General features: G+C 35.7%; 1 protein-coding gene across 1 annotated transcript in view; it reads right to left on the bottom strand.

Annotated features, from left to right (window-relative positions):
* Positions 1-27,698, bottom strand: part of NAALADL2 (N-acetylated alpha-linked acidic dipeptidase like 2) — a gene marked incomplete at its 3' end in the record, with an annotated part of 975,844 nt that overhangs the window by 747,978 nt on the left and 200,168 nt on the right. Inside the window, exon 2 of the mRNA XM_080695918.1 lies at positions 6,854-7,355. Coding sequence (XP_080552044.1) covers positions 6,854-7,355 — 502 coding nt within the window. The remainder of the gene's footprint in view (positions 1-6,853; positions 7,356-27,698) is intronic.

Consider the following 27,698-nt stretch of genomic DNA (forward strand, 5'->3'; position numbering starts at 1 on the left):
AAAGCGTGTTTCTGAAGTAGAAAAAATAAACTAGATTTTAAAATCCATTTATTTATATTAAATAAATAATTATGCCTATATCCGAAACTCCATTGTTAATCATGTTTTATGAAATGGTCTAACTCATTACTATCTTGTTGAAAAGAATTTATAACATTTCTTCAGCTTTTTAAAGGCTTAATTCTCACTTTTATAAAATAGTGTTTTGCTTATATTTATAAAGATAATAAATTTGGAGAAACCGGGCCCAGTAAGACCCTGGGTCCCGGGCAGGGGTCACGTGGGGCACACCGGACCCTGGAACAACCGGAGCCCGGGTTGCAGGACTCTGGGCCCCAGGCAGAGTTGTGAGGAGCACACTGGACCCATGGGGAAATCGGGCCGGGTCACAGTGCTACTAAGTGCCTGATCCCACTCTACCTCCTCAAACCACACATACTGTCTTCTCTTATTGAAAAAATAAAAAGAAAAGAAAAATATCGGAGAGGGGTTAAGAAGGCCATGGTGATGCCAGGATACTGGAGATGCAGACAAAACTTATCCAAATGCACTGGAATTTATGGAAAAATTCCCCATGAAGGAGGACTGCTATTTCTCCATATTGTTAAGAATCTTGGACATCACCTGTAAGGAGAGAGTTTAGTGGAGACCAAGGAGAGAGGCAGTGTTGAAAGCGGTCTCCAAGATGGTAGTGGACACTTGTATTCAGGAGAATCAGAAATCTGATCCTACCAACTTTATTTTTATTAAAGAAATTATACCAAATGTCGAATGCTACCATCACACATGCTTAGGAACACTGGACAACATTCAGAGTGGAAAAAGAGCTTGGGAAAGATTTAAAATGGTAGAGGTAGTGGCAATGGCAGTGGCCAGTACTCAGGGGAGGCAGAGATATGATGCATTACACCTGGTACTTTTGGAATAATAACCTTAGAGGCAGAATGCTACCACCACACACCCTCGAGAATGTGGGAAAATTGGTTGAGCGAAGAGGGTGCTTGGATTGGAGCCTGCCAAGAGGTGAGGCCAGCGACAGACACAGCAAAGCTGTGAATGGAGCCTGTCGTGAGGCAAGGCAGGTGCTGGAGCCTCCGAGGCTGGGATCGGAGCCTTCCGAGGGGTTAGGCTGATGCTGGGGCCAATGAGGCTGGGATTGGAGCCTGGCGTGAGGCAAGGCTGGTGCTGGGGTGTTCAAGGCCGGGATCAGAGCCTGTTGAGTGGTTAGGCCAGTGCCGGGGCCAGCAAGGCCGGGATGGGAGCTCACCGTGAGGCAAGGCTGGTGCTAGGGCCTCCGAGGCTGGGATCGAATCCTGCCGAGGGGTAAGGCTGGTGCCGGGGCCAGCGGCCAGCATAGGAGCCTTCCGTGAGGCAAGGCCGCTACTGAGGCCTCCGAGGCTGGGATCAGAGCCTGCCAAGGGTTTAGGCCAGTGCTGGGGCCAGCGAGGCCGGCATCGGAGCCTGCTGTGAGGCAAGGCCGGTGCTGGGCCTCCGAGGCCAGGATAAGAGCCAGGCCAGGGTTTAGGCTGATGACGGGGCCAATGGCTGGCATCGGAGCCTGCCGTGAGGCAAGGCCACTACTGGGGCCTCCGAGGTTGGGATCGGAGCCTGCCAAGGGGTTAGGCCGATGCCGGGGACAATGGCCTGCATTGGAGCCTGCCATGAAGCAAGGCCAGTGCTGGGGGCTTCCTAGGCTGGGATTGGAGCCTGCCGAGAGGTTAAACTGGTGCTGGGGCCAGCGAGGCCAGCATCGAAGCCTGCCGTGAGGCAAGGCCAGTGCTGGGGCCTTCGAGGCCAGGATCGAAGCCTGCCGAGGACTTTGGCTGGTGCCAGAGCCAGCGTGGCCAGGATCAGAGCCTGCTGTGAGACAAGGCTGGTGCTGGGGCCTCCGAGACTGGGATCAGAGCCTGCCAAGGGGTTAGGCCGGTGCCAGGGCCAGCATGGCCAGGATCAGAGCCTGCTGTGAGGCAAGGCCAGTGCTGGTGCCTCCGAGGCTGGGATCAGAGCCTGCTAAGGGGGTAGGCCAGTGCCGGGGCCAGCGGCCAGCATAGGAGCCTTCCATGAGGCAAGGCCACTACTGAGGCCTCCGAGGCTGGGATCACAGCCTGCCAAGGGGTTAGGCCGGTGCTGGGGCCAGCGAGGCCAGCATTGGAGCCTGCTGTGAGGCAAGGCTGATGCTGGGGCCTCCGAGGCCAGGATAAGAGCCTGTCAAGGGGTTAGGCCGGTGCCTGGGCCAGTGGCTGGCATCAGAGCCTGCTGTGAGGCAAGGCTGCTACTGAGGCCTCCGAGGCCGGGATCGGAGCCTGCCATGAGACTAGGCCAGTGCTGGGGCCAATGGCTAGCATCGGAGCCTGCCATGAGACAAGGCTACTACTGGGGCCTCCAAGGCCTGAGATAGGAGCCAGCTGAGGGGTTAGGCTAGTGCCGGGGCCAGCGATAGCAGAATCGGGGCCACCCATGAGGCAAAGCCACTGCTTGAGTCAGTGAGGTCTGGTTCAGTCCACTGGGAAGCCAGGCCACTACTGGGGCCGTCAAGAGTTGGATTGGTACTTGCAACGTGGCATGCACAGAGAAATATCGCAGAAAATAAAAATCAGATGCTTCCCCTAATCAGCAATAACTAGGAGGAAAGGGGCAACAGGAAGAGGTCGAGCTATAGAAAGGGCCCTAGAGTGAAGCAACTAAGGTTACCAATCAGCGGGTATGGAATAGGGGAGGATGGAACCTCTTTAAAACACAGGAGGTACATAAACAAATGTATCAGAGTTAATCACCAAACAAGCATGGGATCGAGGGAGGGGGAGGGAATGGGATGGGAGCTGGATGAGGGCTAATTGGATGATGTGTGCTTGTATATCCTCTCAAGTCTTGTATTCCAATGTGATATATGATTACAATGCATCAATAAAAAAATAAAAAATAAAAATAAATTTAAAAAAAGGTAAATTTTTTAGAGTAAAATACTGTTTGGTGTTCAATTATATAGATGTCATGTTATTTATTCTATTTGTTCTTTCTTTATAAATAAAGATTTTGGTTGTCTCTATAGATATAAATCTTTTTGTGCTCATTTAATTATTTTCTTCTGATAAATTTCTGATTTAAACAAATCACAACTTGTGATAATTTAAATTTGTTTAATCCTTTGCTTTGTGTAAGAAAATTATTTTGCAGAAGGCTTAGCCTTCCAGTCCTCATTATTGTTTATATTTGACATGTCCGACATAATATTAACAAAATTTTCATATATTAATTGACTATATGTCATTTTTTTTATATGCACTAATTTTTAAGTAATGTCCCCAAAGCTTTATGTATTTTTTCTCAGAATCTTTACACATTTGGAAAATGAATATTATAGGACCCATCTTTTGGGATTTTATTTAGTAAATATATTTTGTTTGTTAACACATATGTTTGAATGGATTATATATAAATGTTCAGACATGTTTTTTAACAAAAAAAGTAAAAAGAACAGAAAAACAATGTCTCTGGAGATTTATCTTTTTAAAATTTTCTCTGTTACTTGGATGGAGGCAATATTTTAAACCATTATCTGGTTTGATTCAGTTAACTGAACAAGGGTAAGTTATGCTGTAAAATTATCTGTACAATATGCATAAGAATTTTGGTCATCACTAGGCATTGATTAAAAAAACAAAATGATTTTTAAAATATTTTTACTTTATTATTTCTAATTTTTGTGTATATTGTATTTATAACTAGAAAAACAATAGTTCCCTTTCCATCAAAAACATTAACCATATTTAGAACATGAAACATTGTTTCCTTTTCATCTCACCATTTTACTGCATCTAGATAGTCTCCTATATTCAAAAAAGAGACATAGCCTCATTGGTTTCTATAATTTAAATATCTTATTATTACAATATAATATTTGTATACTCATTTTTAATTTTTCAACATTTATTCAGCAATGTGCTAATAATCACTGGTATGTTTGTAAATTTATATATAATCCACTCAAGCATATGTACAATATTTTGTATATTGTGCAATAATATACTGTACCATATATACAATATACAATATTTTGTATATTTTTCAATAATATGCCATACAGCAATACATTCTTCTAAGTTTCTTCTAAGTTAAAGAGTTCCTCAATAGTTTTAGGCAAATTTTTTTGTTTGTTTGTTTGTTTGTTTGTTTGTTTTTTGGTGGTACTGGGGTTCCTGGAAACCCTTCTATATCCGGGATATACACCCAGACCTATTTTTATAATTTTATTTGGAAACAGGGTTTCTTACAGCAAGGCTGGCTTCAAACCTGCATGATCCTCCTGTCTCTGCCTCCCAAGCGCAGGGATTACAAGCATGCGCCACCACGTCCAGCTAGGCAAATGTGTTTTATACAAGGGAAGTTTCCAACATCCTCACTGATTATTCTAGAGGTAAGCACTTTATACAGTCACAAATGTCTCTGGCTGCCCCATAAATTTCATAATTATAGTTAATATTATGAAAATGGAATAGAGAAATACTGGGCTGGTAAGTCTGGCAGTTGGTGTTTGGTGAAGGAATAATAATAACAACAACAACAATAATATTAATAATAATAATAAATAGTAGAGAACAGTCACCTTGGTGGTAAACACCAACACCAAATTTCAGTGAAAATCAGAGAATCATGCCTACTGAAGTCCATGGAGTGGATTACATTCATTCACATTCCATAAAAATAATGCCTTATCCTATTCATTGGTTGGTGTTTGATGCCAGGCTTCTGTTTTGATACTTACAATAAATTAGCATTATAAAACTCATCATTTCTCCAAGCCACTAAAGCATACATTAAAGTAACTTCTAATGACCTATTCTGAAGATGCATATATTTGATATATATCTGAATATGCACCAACCTACAGAGAAGAAGATATATAGAAGAAATAAACCAACAACTCAGAAGAGTGAGCAGATTTTTCAAAAGGCAAGTTAAGCACAGAAATAGCCAAGAGGATTTTATGTTATCAAATGTCATCAAACAAAATTAAAATTCTGATTAATTTTTTTTATTTGGTCCATTAGGTACCAAATAGTTGGCTTATGTGAACCTATCGTGTGGGCTTTATTATTTGGCAACAAGGTTCTTATTGGGATATATAGTTAGCATATCTTTCAGTGATACTCTATGAGTCCACACGGTATTCAAATGTTCTTTTCTATAATAGTACACAAAATAACACATACATAAACTCTACATTGAGCACTTTTTTACTAATATTTATTCACTGATAGCTGAATTTCTTCTGTTTTCATTTTTTCTATTCTTAGATAAAAGCTCCATCCATTCTCCTCACTGTTAAGTCACAGGAGGTAATTTTGTGAGTAATGGAAAGTCCTGGAGAGCATTATATAAAGTGAGATCAGCCAAGCACAGAAGGAGAAGATACATATGTTTCCTTTAATATGCCCAAACTAGGGAACATAGAGGATACTAGTAGGACTCCAGATAATGGAGGGGAAATACCAGCAAATTTTGAATGGAAGGATAGAAGAGGAGGAATGCTGAACTTATTTAATAAGGGTCTACATCTAAATATGTGTAAAATTATGAATGTGGCATGGTTACCCTGGAAAATCATTGGTGGGAGGGGGGAAGGGAAAATGGGGGTGGGGGAGAGGGCACCAAGCATAGCTTAAATGTAAAACAAATATTTTCAATAAAAATTTTGTTAAAAAAAGAAGTTTCTTATAAATTATCTTTAAAGACAGTATATTTTGGCTAGAGAGGTAATATATACTGTCTCATTAAATAGAGATATGAGGTTTCAAAAATGTCTGATGTGTGACCAAGAATATTTAAACAGAAAGTGCTCATTGGGAAACTCAGGGATGCAGGAGACCAGTGCATGATAGCAACTCAAGACAGTTACTTCTGCTGATAATGCAGGCTTCTTTTATTCTGATGCCATTACAATGTTCAATAACATGTCTAATAACATGTTTTCTTTTCATGTGTATCTGACAATATGTGCATTTTATTTTATTTTTTTTTCTTAGTTGCACCAAACTAACAACCACAAGGATTTATTTTTTGCTGGTATTATTTATCCTTGTTTCATTTTGTTTTCATTGCAAGACACAGTATGAAAGAAAAACCCATAACAACCAAATAGACTATAATTAAAAAGACTATCACCAAATGTTGGAAGTATATGGAGCAGCCGAAATTCTCATGTTTAGCAATGGTGGTAATACTAACTTTGAAAAATTGTTGAGAGTTTTCTTTTACAAATTTACATACTTTTATAATTTTACCAGCATTTCCATCACTAGTTATTTATTCAAGATAGTGTAACTATATATATTTTCATACTTTCCTATGAGCATTTACTACATGTTTAATCATAATAGTCATACAGTGAGATCCACCAAAACATTCATCAATAGGAGAATAAATAGCATACCTTGATACAGCAGATTCATCAATAAAAAGGAACTACTGGTATGTGCAACAATGCTGATGTACATCAGTATTGCTACAAAATGTACTGACACTCATCTATACTCCTGCCACAATATGTGCATTTTAACTTGACCTAACTGGGCCTCCCAAGAGGGAGAGACTGCACTGGCTAGGGTCCTTTGGTCTCCATTGTAATCATGATGTTAATATTAATTCATTAAAAAAATGATAAATTTGTATTGTAATACCATAAACCTGAACACATGTACCCCCTCTAAAATGTTTCTATTCTGGGTGTACTGGTAAGTTATGTTTCTTAATTTGTAAAGCTGATTTTAACCTTGGCAAAATACCCAGTTCAATATCCCTGATGAGACGTTCCCAGGAATGGCATCTCAACCAACATCCATTTCTTCTAAATTACCTGAATGACTTCTTAATATCTTCTGCTTGAATTGTCTTGAGAATCTCCTGGTACAACTGAAGATTGGTCATTCCTGAAGATGTGGCATCTGAAGGATAATTTGTATGTGAATAATAACCTATCAAAATTCCAAAAATAAATAAAACGGTGGCTGTGCATAGTATTTTTAAAAGGTAGCAGACATTCTGGTGCTTGCTGTTTGAGGCAGATAGTGTATAATGGGTAACATAGTCAGATTCTTCTAGAAGTCTCTGGAACCGTCCTTTGGGTGAAGTTGCTGGCTGAATGGAATCCAGATTTAGGTCCACAGTCTCTGAGTGCCCCAGATTCTGGTTCTCAGAACTATTTAGCTGGAACTGATCAAAACCAGGCTCCTCCAGCTCTTTCTCCATATCCCACTCTAAGTCAAGAGTAGTGGTTTGAAGGTCATCATTGTCCAAGTACTGTGAATGTCCTAATGCTCTTTGATCTGCACTGACTCTCTGATAGGCCATCTTTTTACCTATAAAAATAAGAAGGTAAGAAAATTATTTTCTTAAAAAGTTTCTTATAAAGGTAAAGACAAATAAGCAACCATTAAACCATTTGGTATCCATAAAACTTCAATGATCATAATAAAAAGAAATACATTTTAAACTCATAACATCATATTTGAGATAACTGTTTAATTACACTTTGTTGTTGAAAATACTATAGGAAAGGAAGATAAGAAAATAAAAGTAGATGGCACCTAGTGGAAGAGCAATAAGAAAATATTTGTACATATATATATATATATATATATATATATATATATATATATATATATGCAGTTAACCTTTTATATATATATGCAGTTAAAATATTTGTACAGATATATATATATATATATATATATATATATATATATGCAGTTAACCTTTGAATTTCAGGAAAATAACAAAAGCCCAGAATACATTGGACGATAATGTATTACAATGAAAGTAAAACTTAACTTACATATTTCAAAACAACTTAAAAATTTAACAGCAAAACTAATACTATAGTGACTGGGTATGTTAAGGGAAAAAAAGACAAAAGAGCATTGTATAATTACATTATTGGCACTAATTTTTTAAATTTTATGTATTTATTTATTTATTTAATCATTTGTTTAGCACTGGGGATTAAACTCAGGGACATTCTACCTCTGGGTTGTACCTCTAACCCTGTTTGTTTGTTTGTTTGTTTGTTTGCTTGCTTGCTTGCTTGCTTGCTTGTTTGTTTGGCTTAAACAGTTTCTCACTAATTTGCTGAGGCTGGCCTCAAACTTGGGATTCTTCTGTCTTAGTTTATCAGTCCTAATTTTAAAAAGACAGATCCAAGATAAGAATAGACAGAACAATTAAATGAGTAGCAACTCTATGGAAATAGAATTAGGTGCTGTGGTGCAGGTTTCTAATCCCATTTTCTTAGGAGGCTGAGATAGAAGGATCATGAGTTTGGATCTTATCAAGATTGTTTCAAACTAAGAGAAAAAAAAAAAAACAACAGGCTGGGGATGTATCTCAGTTGTAGAATAGTTGCCTAGCATGCATAAGAACCTGGGTTCAATCATCAGTATCACAAAAATAAGGAACAACAACAACAAAAGCAGAAATATAGTAAAGCTGCATGTCTGTAATCCCATACTTGAGAAGCTGAAACAGGAGGACGTCAGCTTACAGGACAACCTCAGCAACTTAGCAAAACCCTCCACTACTTAGCAAGATCCGGTTTTAAAAGAAAATTTAAAAAGGGCTGGGAGTGTATCTCAGAGGTAGATGACCCCAGGTTCAATCACCAGTACAAAAATTATAAACAAAACAGAAATATAAGAAGCAAAATATGATATATTACATAGACACAATCTACTAGGAGAAGTGGCAAATTTTAAGACAGGACTAAGATGTTCTAAAGAATTAGTGATATGAATTGGCCTGGCTCAGTGAGTTTTAAATAAAGGTCCTGGATGGCATCCATCCAAAGAGGAAGCCTTTTGCCAGCCCAGGAGAGTTTGGTTTCATAACCTTACAGCTGGAATAGCAGATAGAGGTTTTTCTCTTTTACACATTTTGGATGAGTTTGTTGTTTCCTGCAGAGTGGCATTAGGATAACTGGGCTAATTAACTGCAAGTGGTCTTAAGTCTGTATTAAGCAAACCACTGATGTATTATGGTCACAGATTAAGAGTATTTATACTTAAATTTTTGTGTATTAGATTTGTCACCCAGCTGGATTCTAAGGTCTCTCTCTATGCTTTATGATTTTTCTGTGTATCCCACTGAGGTAGATAAAGAACAGACCTCAACTGATAATTGATTAGCTAATTGCCTTAGAGCTAGTGATTGACAAGTAAACTCTAATAAAATGATACAAAGACTTCATAAAAGGAAATAGCATTATACACAGAAATATGGCAGACACCCATATAATTAAAATGCTGAATTTCTCATTTCAAATATAATGAGACACCAACTTTCAAAATAATTTTAATTCTGAGTAGAATTTTCATATGGTACTCTATTATCTGGGGTTCAATCTTATCTAAAGTTGATTTGATAAAGCCGGGCGTGGTGGCGCACGCTTGTAATCCTCGCACTTGGGAGGCGGAAACAGGAGGATTGCACAGGTTTGAAGCCAGCTTTGCTGGCTTAAGAGACCCTGTTTCCAAAAATAAAATAGATCTAGGAGTGTAGCCCGGAGATAGAAGGGCTTCCAGGAACCCCAGTACCACTAAAAAATAAAAATAAAAATAAAAATAAAGTTGACTTGATAAAAATGAGTATCTCATGCATGTCAGGCATTTGGAGAGGCTGAAAAAGACAAGTTAAATACATCTCTGCCCCCCAAGTAGAGAGCAATCCTGAGAGAGATCTGATTGACTCAAACAATCCAGTCCAATCCAAAGAGAAGAATACATTAAAAAAAAGGAAGTCAAATAAAATATGCACAATTTCAGGATATAACTTAAGGGAGGTTGATTCTAACAGAAAACATGGAAAAAGATTCTTTAAGAAAGTAATCTCTGAATTGCTTTTGGCAGAAGAGTAGGAATGTGAGAAGAGGACACACAGGAAGAAGAAATTTACAAACAGAGGAAATGAGAATGACCGATTTAATAAACCTAGAATGGTATATGATGCCTAAGGATGAAGTACAGTGCCAGAGATTCTAAGAAAAAGCTGGAAAGGGTGACATTAGGCCAAAGGGTTAACTTCTCTGCAATCCCATTCTGGGAAGTGGGCATGATAATAATATGCACTTCATAAGCCTCATAGGGTTAGCAGTAGGATTAGTTGAGATAGTGCATCTAAAGCATTCACTGAATGTTGGGTAAGCTATATAAGTTAAGTTAGAAGCAATCTTTCTGTTCCCCCCCCCCCCGCCACAATACTGAGATGGAACCCAACAGCAACAGAGCTACGCCTCTAGTTCATTTTTATTTTTTGATTTTATTGCTTATTTATGCAGTACTGGGATTGCCCAGGAACACTCTACCATGAAGCTACATCCTATCCCCATTTTTTTTTTAATTTGAGACAGAATCCCCCCCCCCAAGTTTTCCATCCTGACCTTGAACTCATGATCCTTCTCCCTCAGCTTCCCAAGTAGTTGGGATTACAGGCATGTGCTATCAATGCCTGGCTAATTTTTTTTTTTTTTTAAGAGGAGAATAATACTATCAACTATTCACACACTAAAAATTGTTTAGTTTCTTTTTCCTTTACACTTTTTCTTCATAAAGAAAATAAATATGGTATGTTATTTAACAGTTATATAACTGTCATTCTACAGGTATTAGGCCATCAAGAATGGTTTTATATACTTTCTTTTTCCCTACCTCACAGTCCTTCCCTTGCTGACTCTTTTCTAATTTGACCTTGTTTCCAATGTGATTCAAGAGAGTAAAACATTTAAATTCTGTTTTCTGTTCATGTGTGGATAAGCAAAGAAATAAATAGTAACGTGGAGTTAATGATATCTATTCAAGTAGGTTAAATAGTGGCTGATTTCACAGAAGAAACCAAACCATACTTGTTTTAAATAAAATGTTTAACATAAATATGAAATGATATATGCATATTAAATCTGAAGGTGGTAGAACAAAGGATTTCTAAAATTCATGGTTTTAACTCTGGTCATTTTTCAGAAGAAGAAACTGAGATCCAAAATGGAAGAACCCTAGCTAGACTGAGAAAAGTACTGTGTAGGTATATGTTCAGTAAAGTGATTTGTGGTTTTATAAAACTATGACTACAAAGTTGGTAGTAAACTAATGTTATGTATCTCACAAACCAATTTATTTCAGTGTGCATTATTAACTGTAGTTTTCTATCAATGAACAATTTTTTTCTTCCTTGACTTAAATATTAGTAAATTTGCTACTATCTTGGCATAATATATTTACTTCTTTAAATTTTCAGCTTATATACTACTAATTTTTAAGACACTGTTTCAAAGTAATTATCAATCATTTTTTCTCTCATTTTAATGAATCAGAGTCTCTAAAGTCTTATAAAAATCAATGTTATAGCATGGTTTCTATTTAAGGAAGACTTGGTATATAACAATTACTACAGAAATATGACATTTCTACTTCTGACCTCTAATACAAATGTTCAAAGTCATTTCTCTACAAATCATTTAAAAAACAACTGCAGTGAGGAGGAAGGTTTCATCTCCAGCATGACAAGAGCCATTCCATCACATGTACATCAGCAATTTAACGCTTTTCAAACAAGAGACAGAGCCATCAATTAGATTGTAATGTGGATACAGATATTAACTCCTCAACATGATGGATATCTCCCTGACACTCTTACTACCAATTCTGGACTCATTACACATTAATAAATTTTCAGGGTATTCTATCTTCCAGGAGCGGACTCTCTGGGTCAAAGGTAGATAAAGTCACTTGAGAGTACAAAATTCCAAATATTTCGGGAAAATTGCCAAGGAAATGAATAAATAATAATTGATATAATGAAGCATTTTACTTATTTGGCAAAAGCAATTATATATTATATATCTATATTAATATGCACACATAAAGTATATTTTATAAATAGATATGTAAGTATAGATGCATATAATTTAGTAGACTATTTTTTAATTTTTATTTTATGGAAAATATCATAGGCTTATTGAAAAAATTTAATACATATTTTAGCTCTATATTTTACTTTATATATATGTAAACCCTACACATAAATATGTGTTATACTATAGATATTATATGTTTTATATATACATAATTAATAAAAATATGTCAAGTAATAAACTACCAAATAAATAAAACTTTGGTAATATAATCATTATTTTTATTTTGAATACTGTTAATCAAAACCAATAATATATTTGATTTTTGAGATAACATAAATTATTCCCTGAGTCCCACAGAAAATGTAGCTATCTTTAAACTTATGGTATATAAGACAAGTAAATAAAATATAACATTTGTTTGTACCAGGACTTTCAAATTTTCAAGTATATGAAAATGTTCTATTATAAAGAGACATATTAGAAATGTCTTAGATGTGATGATATAAATATCATTCAAACTTTACATTTTTTATTATTGATACATATGATTTGCTTAAATTGACATACTACTTTAAGGCTTCTACATGTCAGTGATTTAAAAATGCATGCAGCAAGCCGGGCGTGGTGGCGCACGCTTGTAATCCCAGCATTCCGGAGGCTGAGACAGGAGGATCGCGGTTCGCGGACAGCCTCAGCTACTTAGTGAGGCCCTCTGCAACTCAGTGAAACCCGGTTTCAAAATAAAGAATAAAAAATAGGGCAGGGGGTGTAGCTCGGAGGTAGAATGCCCCTGGGTTCTATCCCCAGACCCGCAAAAAAAAACCCAAAACAAAAACATGCAGCAGCCAGGCATGGTGACACACACTTGTAATCCCAGTGCTTGGGAGTCTGAGACAGTAGGATCACACAGGTTCAAAGCTAGTTTCAGCTACTTAGTGAGGCTCTCAGTAACTTAGTGAGACCCTGTTTCCAAATAAAATAAGAAAATAGGTCTGGAAGTATAGCCCGGATGTAGAAAGCCCCTGGGTTCCACACCCAGGACCACTAAATAAATAAATAAATAAATAAAATAAAAATACATGCAGGAGATTCTAGATATACCACACAAATCTTTATCTGAAAGCATTCACTTTGATAAAGTTGAGGTCATAAAAACTTGTGATATTTCTTGTAATGAAAATACCTATAACACCCTTAATATCTATATTGATACAGTTGATATTTCTTAAAAAATCCAATCTTGTGAAAATTATAATATATTCTTCCTCTTTTAAAAAATCTCTATTCACTTAGATAAAATTCTTGGACACAGTAAGACTGTCGTTTTTAAAATTCAATATACTAAAGCATATATCTTCTATATACATTTATCCCTCTAAAAGAAAACATAAAGCAGATACAAGTTGAATTGAAAAGTAAGACTGTCGTTTTTAAAATTCAGTATACTAAAACATATATCTTCTATATATATTTATCCCTCTAAAAGGAAAAATAAAGTAGATACAAGTTGAATTGAAAAGTATTTTTCTAGACAATGGCAGGTTTAGATTAATAAAAATGAAATTTGCATCCATATGAGATATATGAATAGTATAAAAACATTTTTTTTCTCTTTTTGGTGGTGCCAAGAATTGAACTCAAAGGCATACTACCTCCGAGCTACATGCCCAGTCCTATTTTATTTTTATTTGGGAACAGGATCCTGCTAAATTTCTGAGGCTGGCTTCAAAGCTGTGGTCCTCCTGTCTCAGCTTGTAATTCTTGGGTTACTGGCATGCTCAAACATGACCTGTTAAACTGATGCTTCTGAATGCTATTTCTTTCACACATTCTAATTAGCTAAAAAGTAAGCATATTATATTAAAATAAAAGAAAATATGCTAATAGGCTAAATATTTTAATATGCAAAATACACTCTGTAGCTGTTACCAACCTAGTCTAATGCAATAGCTAACAATTATTTTAGGTAATAAATACATGTTAAAAGTTTTATTTAATATCTTATGTATTATTAATGTCACTTCGAAGTGTGTTCACAACACTATTTCATTTTTACTCTTCAATCACAATCGTATTTTTTTATGGCACTGAAGATTGAACACAGGGGCATTCTACCTCTAAGCTATACCCCTAGGCCTTTTAATGTTTTTATTTTAAAACAGGGTCTTGATAAGGTGCTGAAGTTGGCCTCGAACCTGCAATCCTGCCATCTCAACCTCCTAAGTATTGGGATTGCAGGTGTGTGCTACCACACCTGGCATGATATAATTTATTTCATGAAAGTTCTTACTTTATGATTTTCCAAATTAATAAATAATTTAGCGAGACCACCAGGTACAAATCGTCAATCTACTATGTAATTTAAGCAAGCTGATGTATTTATGTTTAAAATCCATATTCGTAAAATAAAATAATAACACTAGACTTGTGAATTATGAAAAATAATTGAGATTGATTTATCTAAAAGGCTCAAAACACAACTTAACACATTGTAACCAACCAACATAATACTCTAGAAATTCTATGGATTCTAAGAAAATAGAAATATTTAGATCTTATGGCTTTAAAACACAGCCTTAATTAACTTAAAATATGATCAGAGACCTCAAGTTTTAATTACCAAGACCTAGAGATAATGAGAAACACACCTGTGTGCCTAAATGCTTTTGATTATGTAAAGCATTCCATCTTTTTATTTATTTTATAGGATTCTGATAAGAGATATGTTTGGTTAATGTTTACATAAACATTTTTGGCTTAAAACCACCTATTCTACATCTTTTTATTCTAGAGTTGAATTTCTTTATATTCTCTTTGCATAAAAGAATAAGAGATTTTCAATAATACTAAATAGATCCCTTATTTATTTATTTATTTATTTATTTATTTATTTATTTATTTGGTGGTACTGTGGATGGAGCCCTTCTACCTCTGGGCGACACTCCCAAACCTATTTTTATATTTTTTACTTGGAAACTGGGTCTCTGAAGCCAGCACGGCTGGCTTCGAACCCGCGCGATCCTCCTGTCTCTGCCTCCCAAGCGCGGGGACTACAAGCGTGCGCCACCACGCCCGGCATTAAATAGTTCCTTTTAATAATTCTAGGGATTAGTGGTATGTAATCATAAAAATAAGTTATATATATTTATTATAGAACACCATGTTTGTCATAGATGTAGACTTATTGATTGTATTTTAACTGAAACACTGTAAAACTATGACTGTGCAGATCTTAGAATTAGGAAGACGTCCCAAGTCTTTCCTGCTTATAAAAGTTATTCTAAAAGTAAACTAAATAAATGACTCTAACAGATTAACTTTAAAACATAAGACAGAATCTCAATTTCCTATGACAGTTCTATGATTGAATCTTTATGTACAATAAGAAAAATATTCATGCAGTGCTTCCCAAAGCTGTGAATGTCAAATCACTGGTTTGAGTGGATTGACTTGAGGCAAAGGCCTTTCTTAAAAATGTCAATGCATTATCAAAAGGCATTCATTATGCACCTTCATGTAGTATTAATTTAGATACCATACTATAAACAATATTAGTACACTGAATAATTTTTAAATCTAAGTTTAAGAATATTCCTTATAGATTAAAAACATTTGACATAAGATTTCTAGTTATGAATCTAGTTTGTATAAATAAAATCCATGTTTATGGCATTAACTTTTTGTTGTTGAATGCTTTAATGTTGTCAACTTGAGAGCAGGGCAAAAAAAAAAAATCTATAAAAACAGTAACTCAGAAAACTCTGTTTATGGCCGGGCGTGGTGGCGCACGCTTGTAATCCCCTCGCTTGGGAGGCGGAGACAGGAGGATCGCACTGGTTCGAAACCAGCCACGCTGGCGTAAGAGACCCTGTTTCAAAAATATAAAATAGGTCTGGGAGTGTAGCCCAGAGGTAGAAGGGCTTCCAGGTACCCCAGTACCACCAAAAAAAAAAAAAAAAAAAAAGAAAAGAAAAGAAAAAAGAAAACTCTGTTTATGACTTAATTTTTCAATATAATGAGCTTTTTTTTTATCTGTGCTTTTTTCAAATGGCCTTGTCAATTGCTATAATGTCTATAAATTAATGAACAATTCTTCATTTGATTGCAATTTTATACATCATCCTCATAAAAGAATAATTTGTTGTTCATGTTTCATTAACTGAATAAACAACATTTTAGGCAGAGAAGCAACACTGGAGATGATAAAACTAAACCTTAACTCTGAGTAACTTTGATCACTAGATGATATTTATAAAAGGTTGCTTACAGGACTGCAAATTAATGAGATATAAATTGAAAAATGCAGTCAAAACCAGTTGAAAAAAATTATTTGATGCCATCCTGCCAGTTTGTATAAATTTGTTTTTGTTTTTTTTGTTTTTTGTTTGTTTGTTTTGCAGATGTGGGGATGGAACCCACGGGCATGCTACCTCTGAGCTACAGCCCCTGCCCTATTTTTTATTCTTTATTTTGAAACCAGGTCTCACTGAGTTGCAGAGGGCCTCACTAAGTAGCTGAGGCTGTCTGTGAACCGTGATCCTCTGGTCTCAGCCTCCCACACACTGGGATTACAAGCGTGCACCACCACGCCCGGCTTCAGTTTGTATAAATTTGTTTTAGATCACTTACATATGCCTGATCACCTTCCAGGTTTTCCAGTAGTCTGGCCTGTCTTCTGGAACCAGTTGCATATGCAATTTGTGTAACACACTCAAACTAGAAGGTTAATTGAGCCCATTAATCTGTATTTGTGGCAAGGTTTTCAACATCAGAATAACATAGTTCAATTCTGAATCTGGCAAATAGAATAATGAATTAAAATGAATGTCCAGGCCGGACGTGGCGGCACATGCTTGGAATTCCCGTGCTTGGGAGCAGAGACAGGAGGATCAGACAGGTTCGAAGCCAGTCCTTGCTGGTTTAAGAGACCCTGCTTCCAAATAATATATAAAATAGGTCTGGGAGTGTAGCTAGAAGGTAAAAGGGTTTCCAGGAACCCCAGTACCACCAAAAAAAAAAAAAAAAAAAAAAAGAATGTCCAGAACTGGTAGCTTGACTAGGATATTTCTCCTGGGAGATTCTCTCTTGATTTTGAGGTGTGTAAATAGTTATTATTCTTGCCATGGATTATTTCCTTCCTGATCTTTTTGTGGTGTCTGACTCTACCTAGACTATAGGTCTCTTATTGACTAATTGTCATTTTTATTTATAGTATAAGTATCTAGAAGTAATCATTTACTTCCACAAAATTTATATCCATTCGATTTTCAAAGTATTTAAAGCTGGACATGATGGGTCATACCTGTAATCCCAATATTTGGGAGGCTGAAACAGGAGGAAAAAAAGTTGGAGGACAGCCTCAGCAGTATAATGAGACTCTCAGCAAACTAGTGAAACTGTTTCAACAAACAAGAAACAAAACAAACAACAACAACAACAACAACAAAAATAGCTGGTGGTACAGCTCAGGGGTAGAATGTCCCTGAGTTTAATCTTTGGTACTACAAAAATAAATAAATAAATAAAACAAAAGGATTTGAAGTGGCTTATACTAGAAATGTACATATAGGAGATTAAAAATAACCACAAAATGTACAAAGTACAGAACAGTGGAGGAAAAACATTCTTACATTATGACAAAAGAAATCCACTATAACTGAGTTTTGATATAATTGCAAGATTCACTGTAGTGAGGGCAAAGAGAATTTTCACAAGGGCTTCTTAAGTTTTATCTGTCCTCAGCTGATCCCATTTGTTTGTGCACACGGCTCTTAGTTTTAGTTGAAAGATAGCCTTTTAATTTTATTTTTTCCAAGTTATTCCTTCTCCAAGTTGTAGATTTCTATGTTGGGGAGAGAGTATACTCTAGTAAGACAAATCTAGAAGTCTCCATCTTATCTATTACACTTGGATTTTCACAAATAGAATTCACAATGTCCCCATGTTATATCCAAAATAAAATGTTAATAGGTTATTATTGAGCCAGGACTTAATATAAGGATAGAGTTTTTCATGCATTATATAATTTAATCAAACAACCCTATATGTTAAGTATTATAAATACCCTATTTACACAGATGAGGATATGTGAGGCTTAGTGGCTAAGTCATTTGTGTACTCATAGCCAGCAGATGAAAAAGATAGGAAATCAGACCTAGCCTTTCCAAATCTAAAACCCACTTTTAAACGTTAAAACATTCAGGCTAAGAATTCCAAGAGTTAGCATGACTCATAAATACAGAGATTTTACTGGAATTAACTCTGGTATGAACAGGGGTCAGGAGTCTCTATATACATTCAATTTTAATGGTCTTGCCTTGAATCTTAGATCTTTGGGGGCTGCAACTTCAGTACCTAAAGATTCCTGGTTATTCATTCTCCACTGCCCCTGGCTGATATCTATGTTGCCTGACACTACAAGTTTGAATAAGAGAATCGTTTCCAAGCATGGTACTCCAAGGAAAAGATCACAACGTCTACTTTATGGTCTCTTCTCTTCTTAGCAACACTTTCAACATTTCTCTTTTCTCCTTTTACTGAGAGGACAAAGAACAAACAAACACTGCTCAGAAGATGACAAATACAGTATGCATTCAACTTACTATTGACGTGTTTTCAGTCATTAAAATCCTTTGGTCCATCCTGTCCCTCTCCCTAATATGTGTGCTTTGCACTGGCCTAAGAGGGTTTTGAAGGTGTCAAGAGTTAATACATCAATACACTTACCACTTGGCTCCAAGAGCTATCTGCCAAGAAGAGCCTCTTAGTTTGATAGACACATTGCAATTTTTATTCCCAGTGTGAGTGATCTTAAATTGCTGCTTTTGACTATGACTTTTATCTATTCCAGGAACAGACAGATGATGCTTTTATCTACCTGTGACCACGAAGCATTACTTTATGCACAATGTCAAAGGCATTTTATTGGTTTAATTTTTAAATATTTTTACTTTTCAAAAAGTAGCAAAAGGTTTCTGCAAACTGGAATGGCTGTATTTTAAAATTTATATTGCAATGTTTTCTAAAATCATAACATAGAAGACTATTTGAGACTCATAATAAATTTAGACTCTGTACCTTTTGTTTTCTGCAGCATTTTACTTTTCATAGTTGTTCCTTTCAAATGCCATTAAGAAACATATTTATATATAACAATAATATAATTATTTAGTGGGTATGTCATTCTTCACAGAGCTATAAAAATCAGTCATGAATTTCATATGGAAAAACAAAAGATCCAGAACAGCCAAAGTAATTCTTGGCAATAAAAGCCATGCAGAAGGCATCACAATACCTGACTTCAAATTATACTACAGAGCTATATTAATTTTTTATTGATGCATTGTAATCATACATCTTAATGAGGTAAAAGATACTGGAAACATATATGCACACATCACTCAATTAGCTCTTACCCAAAAATCATGATATTGGCACAAAGAACAGACACATAGACCAATGGAACATAATAAAAGATACAGAAACAAATCCACATATAGACAACTGATTATTGACAAAGGTGCCAAACAAAATGTTGGGGAAAAGACAGCCTTTTCAACAAATGGTATTGGGAAAGTGGTTATCTATTTGTAGAAAAATGGAATTAAATCCCTACTTCTCTCCCTGCACATGAATCAGATATAAATCAGAGACCTGAAAATTAAACCAGAGACTCTTAAATTACTAGAGGGAGGCATAGGTCCAATACTCTAATAGAAACTTCTTCCATAAGAGCTCAAAACTGAGGACATCAAAATAAAAATTATTAAATGGAATGGAATTAAATTAAAGTTTCTGTTCATCAAAGGAAACCATCAAAAGCCTAAAGAGAGTCGGCAAAATGAGAGATCTTTGCCAGTTACTCCTCTGATAGAGGACTAATATCTAGAGTATACCAAGTATTTTAAATACTTTATATTAAAAATAATCCTATCAGAAAATGGGTAAGTGAACTAAATAGACACTTCACAAAAATAGAACTACAAATGGCCAATAAATATGTAAACAAATGTGAACGTCATTAGAAATTAGGAAGATGAAAATCAAAATTATACTGAGATTCCATCTAACCCCAATCAGAATGGCAATCATCAAGAAGTCAAACAACAGTAAATTCTGGCAAAAATGTGGGGAAATAGAAACTCTTCTACTAGAATTGCAAATTAGTTCAGCCACTATCGAGATCAGTGTGGAGATTCCTCAGGAAATTGGAAAAAGATTCACTATATAATCCAGGTATCTTAATTCACTCCTCGGTACTTTCCAAAGAGACTGAAATTTAAAAAATCATAGTAATACATGCATAGCCATGTTTATAGCACCGCATCTTATAATAGCCAAATTAATTGTCAAGAAGTCAATCAACAATAAATACTGGTGAGGATGTGGTGAACTAGGAACTCTTCTACACTCTTGGTGAGATTTCAAATTAGTGCAGTGGCTATACAGATCAGCGTGGAGATTCCTCAGAAAACTGGGATTAGATCTGCCATATGATCCAGCTATACCATTACTGGGTATCTTTCCAAAGAGATTGAAATTAAAATATTATCATAATACATGCACATCCATGTTGATAGCAGTACAATCCACAATAGCCAAATTATGTATGGAACCAACTCAGGTGTTCAGATGAATACATTACACAGATGAATACATTACACAATTATAAGATATATACACAATGGAATTCTACTTAGCAATAAAGGAGTTCAAAATTATGTTATTTGTAAGAAAATGGGTGAACCTGGAGAACATTAAGTAAGATTAGCAAGTCACAGATAGGGAAGGTCCATATGTTTTCTTTCATATGTGGAAGCTAGCGAGTAATCAAGATGCATACAAGAAACACTTTAGGCAGTGGAGGACAAACTCCTTTGGAGTGAGAGTTGTTGTCTAGGTGAGAGCAGGAGAGGGAGAAATAATGAAGGAAACACTTCCATTGATACTATGTATATGTGAAAATACCAATGTCAGTCATTATATCTAGTTTGGGGAATGAGAGAGTTGGGGGAAAGACGGGAAAACTAACAACTGTTCTGTGTATGCATGCCACTTCCATTATGAACTACATTATGATATGAAGTTATAAGACCATGATTCACAAATAAAAGTACAAAAATTTTAAAAATCATTAGCTGGATCATCTAAGATAAACGTATTTGTAGAGTATGTTTGTGTTTATTTAAAAATTTGATGCATAGTTAGGTAATATACATCATATGAACGTTCCAATATATATTAAAAAATTCTACAAAATCTGATCCTTAAATATCCAAGAATAAGCAGGGTGTAGTGTCTCATGCTTCTCATCCCAGCACTTGGGAGATCACAGTTCGGTTCGTGGACAGCCTTAGCTACTTAGTGAGGCCCTTTGCAACTCAGAGAGGCCCTTTATCAAAATAAAGAATACAAAATAGGGCTGGGGTGTAGCTTGGAGGTAGAATGCCCCAGGTTCCCATCCGCAGTATCACAAAAATAATATCCAAGGGTAAGATCTGTTTTGGTCATCTTTCTTGTCTCTATGACCAAAATATGTGACAAGAACAACTTAGAGGAGAAAAAGTTTGCTGTGGCTCAGTTTCAGAGAATTCAGCTAAAGTGCTGGTAAAGAGGCAGAAATCGCAATGGTGGAAGAGTATATGACAGAAAAATGTTGCTTCACATCATGGAGACCAGAAAAACAGAGTGGGGAAGAAGGCCCAGGGACATATATAGTCCTTAAAATCACACCCCCAATGCCTGGCCTTTTCCATCAATGCTCTGTCTCTAAACCTTGCTACAGTAGAAACATGCTTTCAATACAAAAGTTTGGGGGACAGTTTAAATCCAAATCATAACAAGATTCAAGTATAAAATGTTAGTACTTAGCTTCCAAACTCTTAGAGCACATTAAAAATAAAAAAATAAAATTGCTGATTTAACCCCAAATAATATAGTGATATAAATTAGTGTTAGTAACTGTATAAGAAAAAAATCATGTGTACTGAGGCTAAAAAAATAGATTTAAAAAATTTATTGATAACTGATGACAAAATCAAAACTAAAATGATTTAATGAAATTATCTAAACATAAGAAAAGAAACAAATTGCCCAAGATTTTATTGTATATTCTAACTTGTAACATGTCATATTCCTCAATATGTGTACATCCAAAGCTAAACAAGGATAGTATTTTCTTCTAGATTTTCCATTGATGTAAAAATATTTTTTTACCTAAAGTGATAAAATGCTTATTTTACATGTATAAATTCAAGTTTTTTCCACAAATGTCTTATTTCAAGTATGTTAATGATAATAACTATTAACTTTTTTATAAAAAGTATTTCTGAATAAGAAGAAACAAAAAAATGGTATAACAATGTATTATATCTGTTTGACATTATGACATGGAGAAGGTAACTTTATTACAAATTTACATATATGCATGCTAATAATTTCAATTAAATTAAAACAACTAAGCAAATTACTAAACCTGCATTGAGCACATCATATGTTGTTTATATTCTATTTATGAACAGAAATATTATAAATAAAAAGACTTTCAATGGCACATAAAAGCAATGTTGATATGAAATTAAATGTCAGGCAAAAAGCATGAAAATGTAATATTCACAAAGATACTATATGTACAACATTAAATAGAACTTCTATATAAGTAACACCATTAAAAGCTAGTTTATTACAATTACACATAAAAAATTGTAAAATTCGCCTTGTACTTCAATATTAAAATGTCAAATATTATTACTTTACCAACATGAATTCTGCTTTTTCCCATTTCTTCTTTGTTTCCATAATACATTCACTGTTTGGTTTTTTTTTTTTTTTTTTTTTTTTTTTGCCTCCAATCAGCCTTCCACATTATTTTGTTTTTATCTCTTCATTCTTATTTCACTACTGATGTCTCTGGGGCACATTTAAAAGTAATATAATGCCGGGCATGATGGCGCACACTTGTAATCCCCACACTTGGAGGCCAAGACAGGAGGATCGCACAGGTTTGAAGCCAGCCTCAGCTACTTAGTGAAGCTCTCAGCAACTTAGTGAGACCCTGTTTCCAAATAAAATATAAAGTAGGTCTGGGAGTATAGCCCGGAGGTAGAAAGCCTTTGGGTTTCCCCAGTACCACACACACACACCAAAAAAGTAATATAATAATTCATGATAAAAACTTCATTTCACTATTTTGAATAAACTAAGAATGATATATTTTTAACAATAAAGAACCAGTGGATGTATTTTGTGGAGTGACTACCAAACCAATGATTATGTTTGCTTGTTTGTTTTCCATTCGAAATACACCAAATCTTGTCTTCAAAATAATTGTAAACCGGGCGTGGTGGTGCACATTTGTAATCCCAGCATTTGGGAAGCTGAGACTGGAGGATCGCAGTTTGCGGACAGCCTCAACTACTTAGTGAGGCCCTCTGCAACTCAGTGAGACCCGGTTTCAAAATAAATAATAAAAAATAGGGCAGGAGGTGTAGCTCGGAGGTCGAAATGCCCCTGGGTTCCATCCCAAGACCAATAATAATAATAATAATAATAATAATAATAATATATAATATTATTATTATAAAACTTGGCTTATCCTCTATCTCCTCTTCTGGAGTTATAGTCTCCAACACTTTATATGAAAACCCAAGCCCTTATCCCTAGTACTTCTACACAGATTTTCTTCAGCTTCTGGGAATGACAAGGCTTCTCATTCCAATCACCTTCCTATAAACTGTATTTTACTACCAAACCAAATACTGTATTTCAGTCCTAACTGTGAAATACAATTATTTCAATACCATATCTCCAAGAATTCTTCTCTGTATCAGTCAAACTTCCTTGTTAGAAAGCCAAGTGGAGAATCCCTGAGCCCATTAGAAAAGGATGCCATCCACGCATTCAAACAAAAGTGACATATGAGTGGAGCTATCTTGGTACTCCAGAGCAGATCAGCCACCAGCTGATCATCAGCAGGAACAAACCATAGATGGCATGTGGAGAAAAAGAATTGGCCAGCTAGCTGGGCGTGGTGGCACACGCTTGTAACCCCACAGCATTTGGGAGGCTGAGACTGGAGGATCGCTATTCTCGAACAGCCTCAGCTACTTAGGCCCTCCACAACTCAGTGAGACTGTTTCAAAATAAAGAATAAAAAACAGGGCAGGGGTTGTAGCTCGGAGGTCAAATGCCCTGGGGTTCCATCCCCAGACCTGCAAAAACAAAAAACAACTAGAATTGGCCAACTGAGACTTGCCCATATTCCTGATCAAACACTAAATATGACAAGATGGCTATTGGTCAAAGCCACAAAATTGTGGTACAGTTTGTTACTTTACAAAAACGTAACTAGAAGAACACAAAAGTTATTTTGCCAAAAAGAAACCTAATCACCTCACTTGACCTAGCGTGGTGGCGCTCGCTTGTAATCCCCTCCCTTGGGAGGCAGAGACAGGAGGATAGCGCAGGTTCGAGGCCAGACGTGCTGGCTTAAGAGATCCTGTTTCCAAAAAAGAAAAAAAAAAAAAGTATAAAATAGGGCTGGGAGTGAAGCCCGGAAGTAGAAGGGCTTCCAGGAACCCCAGTATCACCCCCCCCCCAAAAAAAAATCTTACATGATAGAGGATAGAAAGTAGCTCAATGGTAGAGCACTTTCTTAGCATATGTGAGGCCCTGGGTTCAATCAATCTCCAGGAAAAAGAAGAAGAAGAAAGAGGAAAAGGTGGTGGAGGAGGAGGAGGAGGAGGAGGAGGAGGAAGAGGAGGAGGAAGAGGAGGAGGAAGAGGAGGAGGAAGAGGAGGAAAAGGAGAAGAAGAAAATAGAAAAAAGACAAATCTTATTAGATGATTTATATGATTTATTCTGTGTGGGCAGGAAATTGCAGACTTCTTTCTAAAACATTTAAGACTTTTCTTTCCTGAAATACCTGCTTGTAATCCTCTTCTAGGTGTGCATTGGACCTATTCTTCTTTATCCTGAATTTCTCCCAGGTTCAGTCTGGAATGTAGTTGATTCAGTTATATTTTATGTTTGCAGCCTAGCACAGTATCTGGAGCCTGCTAACAGTCAAATAAATAATAAATTCCAAGTAGTCACACCATATTATTAAAAAGTATGAAATTTAGGTAATTATCATTTTGCTAGTAGTATGTTGTGTAACAATTGTTTTCACTTATTCAATTTTCCAAAGAGAATAGTCAGACACAGTCTACTGCTTGTAATACTTAGTTGATGACTGAAGCTAAATATTGTAATTAAAGGTCTTGATAAACTCTCCACACCTATGTAAACTGCTGTTGTTTTAAAATTATAAATCTTTAGGGATTAAGAGTGTCCTTTGATTCTTGATCCATAATTACACATGGTAAGTTACTTTTCTTCACAGATGAAACTAGATTTTGGAGGTTGCTGAGAATTGACCTGGCACCTTGCATATTTGAGCAAAGGTTCTATACCCTCAGCCCTAGATATTTTTTTTTCTGGTAAAAATAAAATTAGATATATTTAATACACATATGTTTTAAGTTTTACTTATCAGTGCTATGTAACTTAAAAATCATGAATAATGAATAAAGGTAGATTACTACTAATTAAGTAATTCACAATTTCACATAGAAACACATGTCCAGGAACATCAGTACCTAAATATTGCAGATTTATGACCACTAGCAAATTTGTACCATGGATGATTGAATATATCTAGTTCCTAAAAAGGATACCAAAGAGTGAAATAAAGGCATGATCCAGGACTTCTTGAGATGTGTCAGATGTAAAAAATTTTGCCAAGGGAATAGAAAGCACAGGATCATTAGGAAGGAAGCAGAAGCCTTCAGAGAGGTGACACCTGGAAAAATCCACCCTAATATTTACCAAACTCAAGTGCCTTTGCTGTTTGCATATGTATTTTAAAACTACTGCTTGTTATATAGGAAACATACAGTTAAAAGCAAAATTTAATCCTGTATCTGGAAGGAGAAAATGTGAAGAGGTCTATGGAAGAAAATCAATCCAATTCCCTCCTTGCACATAATGAATTTTGAAAGGAATCTATCCAGAAAAATTGATTTAACTATGCCCAGAACAACAAGACTGACTGTGTAGAGATTGAAATGCCTCAGTCCATCTGCTGATGATATTTATTGCTTTCTGGCATTTCTACATATTTACCAAGCCTATGTAAAAGAAAGTTATGCTTCTTATTTCTAGGACAAAAACAGATGTCATTCCAGCAGGTAATAATTTAATTAAATGGCTCCTAAAGCTTAAACAAATTTCTCCAAAGAAAAGAAAATATTTTTACATATTATTTTTTTGTGTGTGAATCTACAGATTCAACACAATGCCCATTAAACTACCAAGATCATTCCTCACAGACATAGAAAAATCAGTCCTTAAATTTATTTGGAATAACAAAACGCCCAGAATACCAAAAGTAGTTCTCAGCAACAAAAACCATGCAGGAGGAATCATAATACCTGACTTTAAACTATACTACAAAGCCATTGTAATAAAAACAGCATAGTACTGGCAAAAAACAAACAAACAAACAAACAAAACCAGATACATAGACCAATGGAGCAGAATAGAAGACCCAGAAACAAGTCCCCACACTTTCGGCCAATTGATTTGTGGCAAAGGGGCCAAAAACATACACTGGAATAAAGATAGCCTCTTCAACAAATGGTGTTGTCAAAACTGGTTAACCATATGCAGAAAATTGGAAATTAATCCCACTTTTTTACCCTGCACAAGAGTTAATTCAAGATTGATGAAAGACTTGGAAATTAGACCAGAGAGCTCAAGGCTTCTCGAAGAGAGCATAGGTCCAACACTGCGATACATAGGCACAGAAAAAAACTTTCTGAACAAGACCCCAAAGGCACAACAAACCAAAAGGCGAATCAATGCATGGGATTGCATGAAATTGAAGAGCTTCTGTTCAGCAAAGGAAACTGTCAAGAACCTCAATTGAGAGCCAACAGAATGGGAGGAGATTTTTTCCACCTACACCTCGGATAGAGGACTAATATCTAGAATATACAGAGAACAAAAGAAATTCAACACTAAAAAAAACAAAGCATCCAATAACAAAATGGGCAAGTGAACTAAATAGACACTTCACAAAAGAAGAAATTCAAATGGCCAATAAATGCATGAAAAACTGCTCAACATCACTGGCAATCAGAGAGATGCAAATCAAAACTAGCCTGACATTTCACCTAACTCTAACTAGAATGGCAATCATAAGCAGTTTTTAAAAGAATAGCTAGTTCTCTTAATAAATGTTCATATTATGTTGAAATTACACTTACAAAAATACAACTATGTAAATGGGATTGTTCTTATCCTTAAGCTTAATAATAATAATACTGGAATGGTAAACATATGAAAAGCTCAATTATATTACATTTTTAGCATTTTAAATGCTTTTATGGCACCTTTAAAATAAAGACAAAGTTAGATTTATTTCCCTGTAAATAATTTTCCCTGATTCCCCATACATATTTTCAATCACAACATTTTAAATAAGATTAAATACTGGTTAATATAAGTTGGAAAGTGCTGTACACATGTGCACGTGTGCGCATGCATGTGTGTGTGCGTGTGTGTGTGTGTGTTTTAATTCCACTGCATACATTATTGTTGTTTAATTTTCTGCTTTGCTTTTCCTTTCAAAGGCCATACTAAAGGTCATTTTTATATAGAAAAAGAAAAATTTCCAGGGCTCTCTTCAAATATTTTACACACTGATAGCTAAGAAGTTTAAACAAACTAAAAATGCTCTCTTTACAATTTTTCAAACAAG

This window comes from Muscardinus avellanarius (assembly GCF_963383645.1).
Source record: "Muscardinus avellanarius genome assembly, chromosome: 5".
NCBI classification, from domain to species: Eukaryota; Metazoa; Chordata; class Mammalia; order Rodentia; family Gliridae; genus Muscardinus; species Muscardinus avellanarius.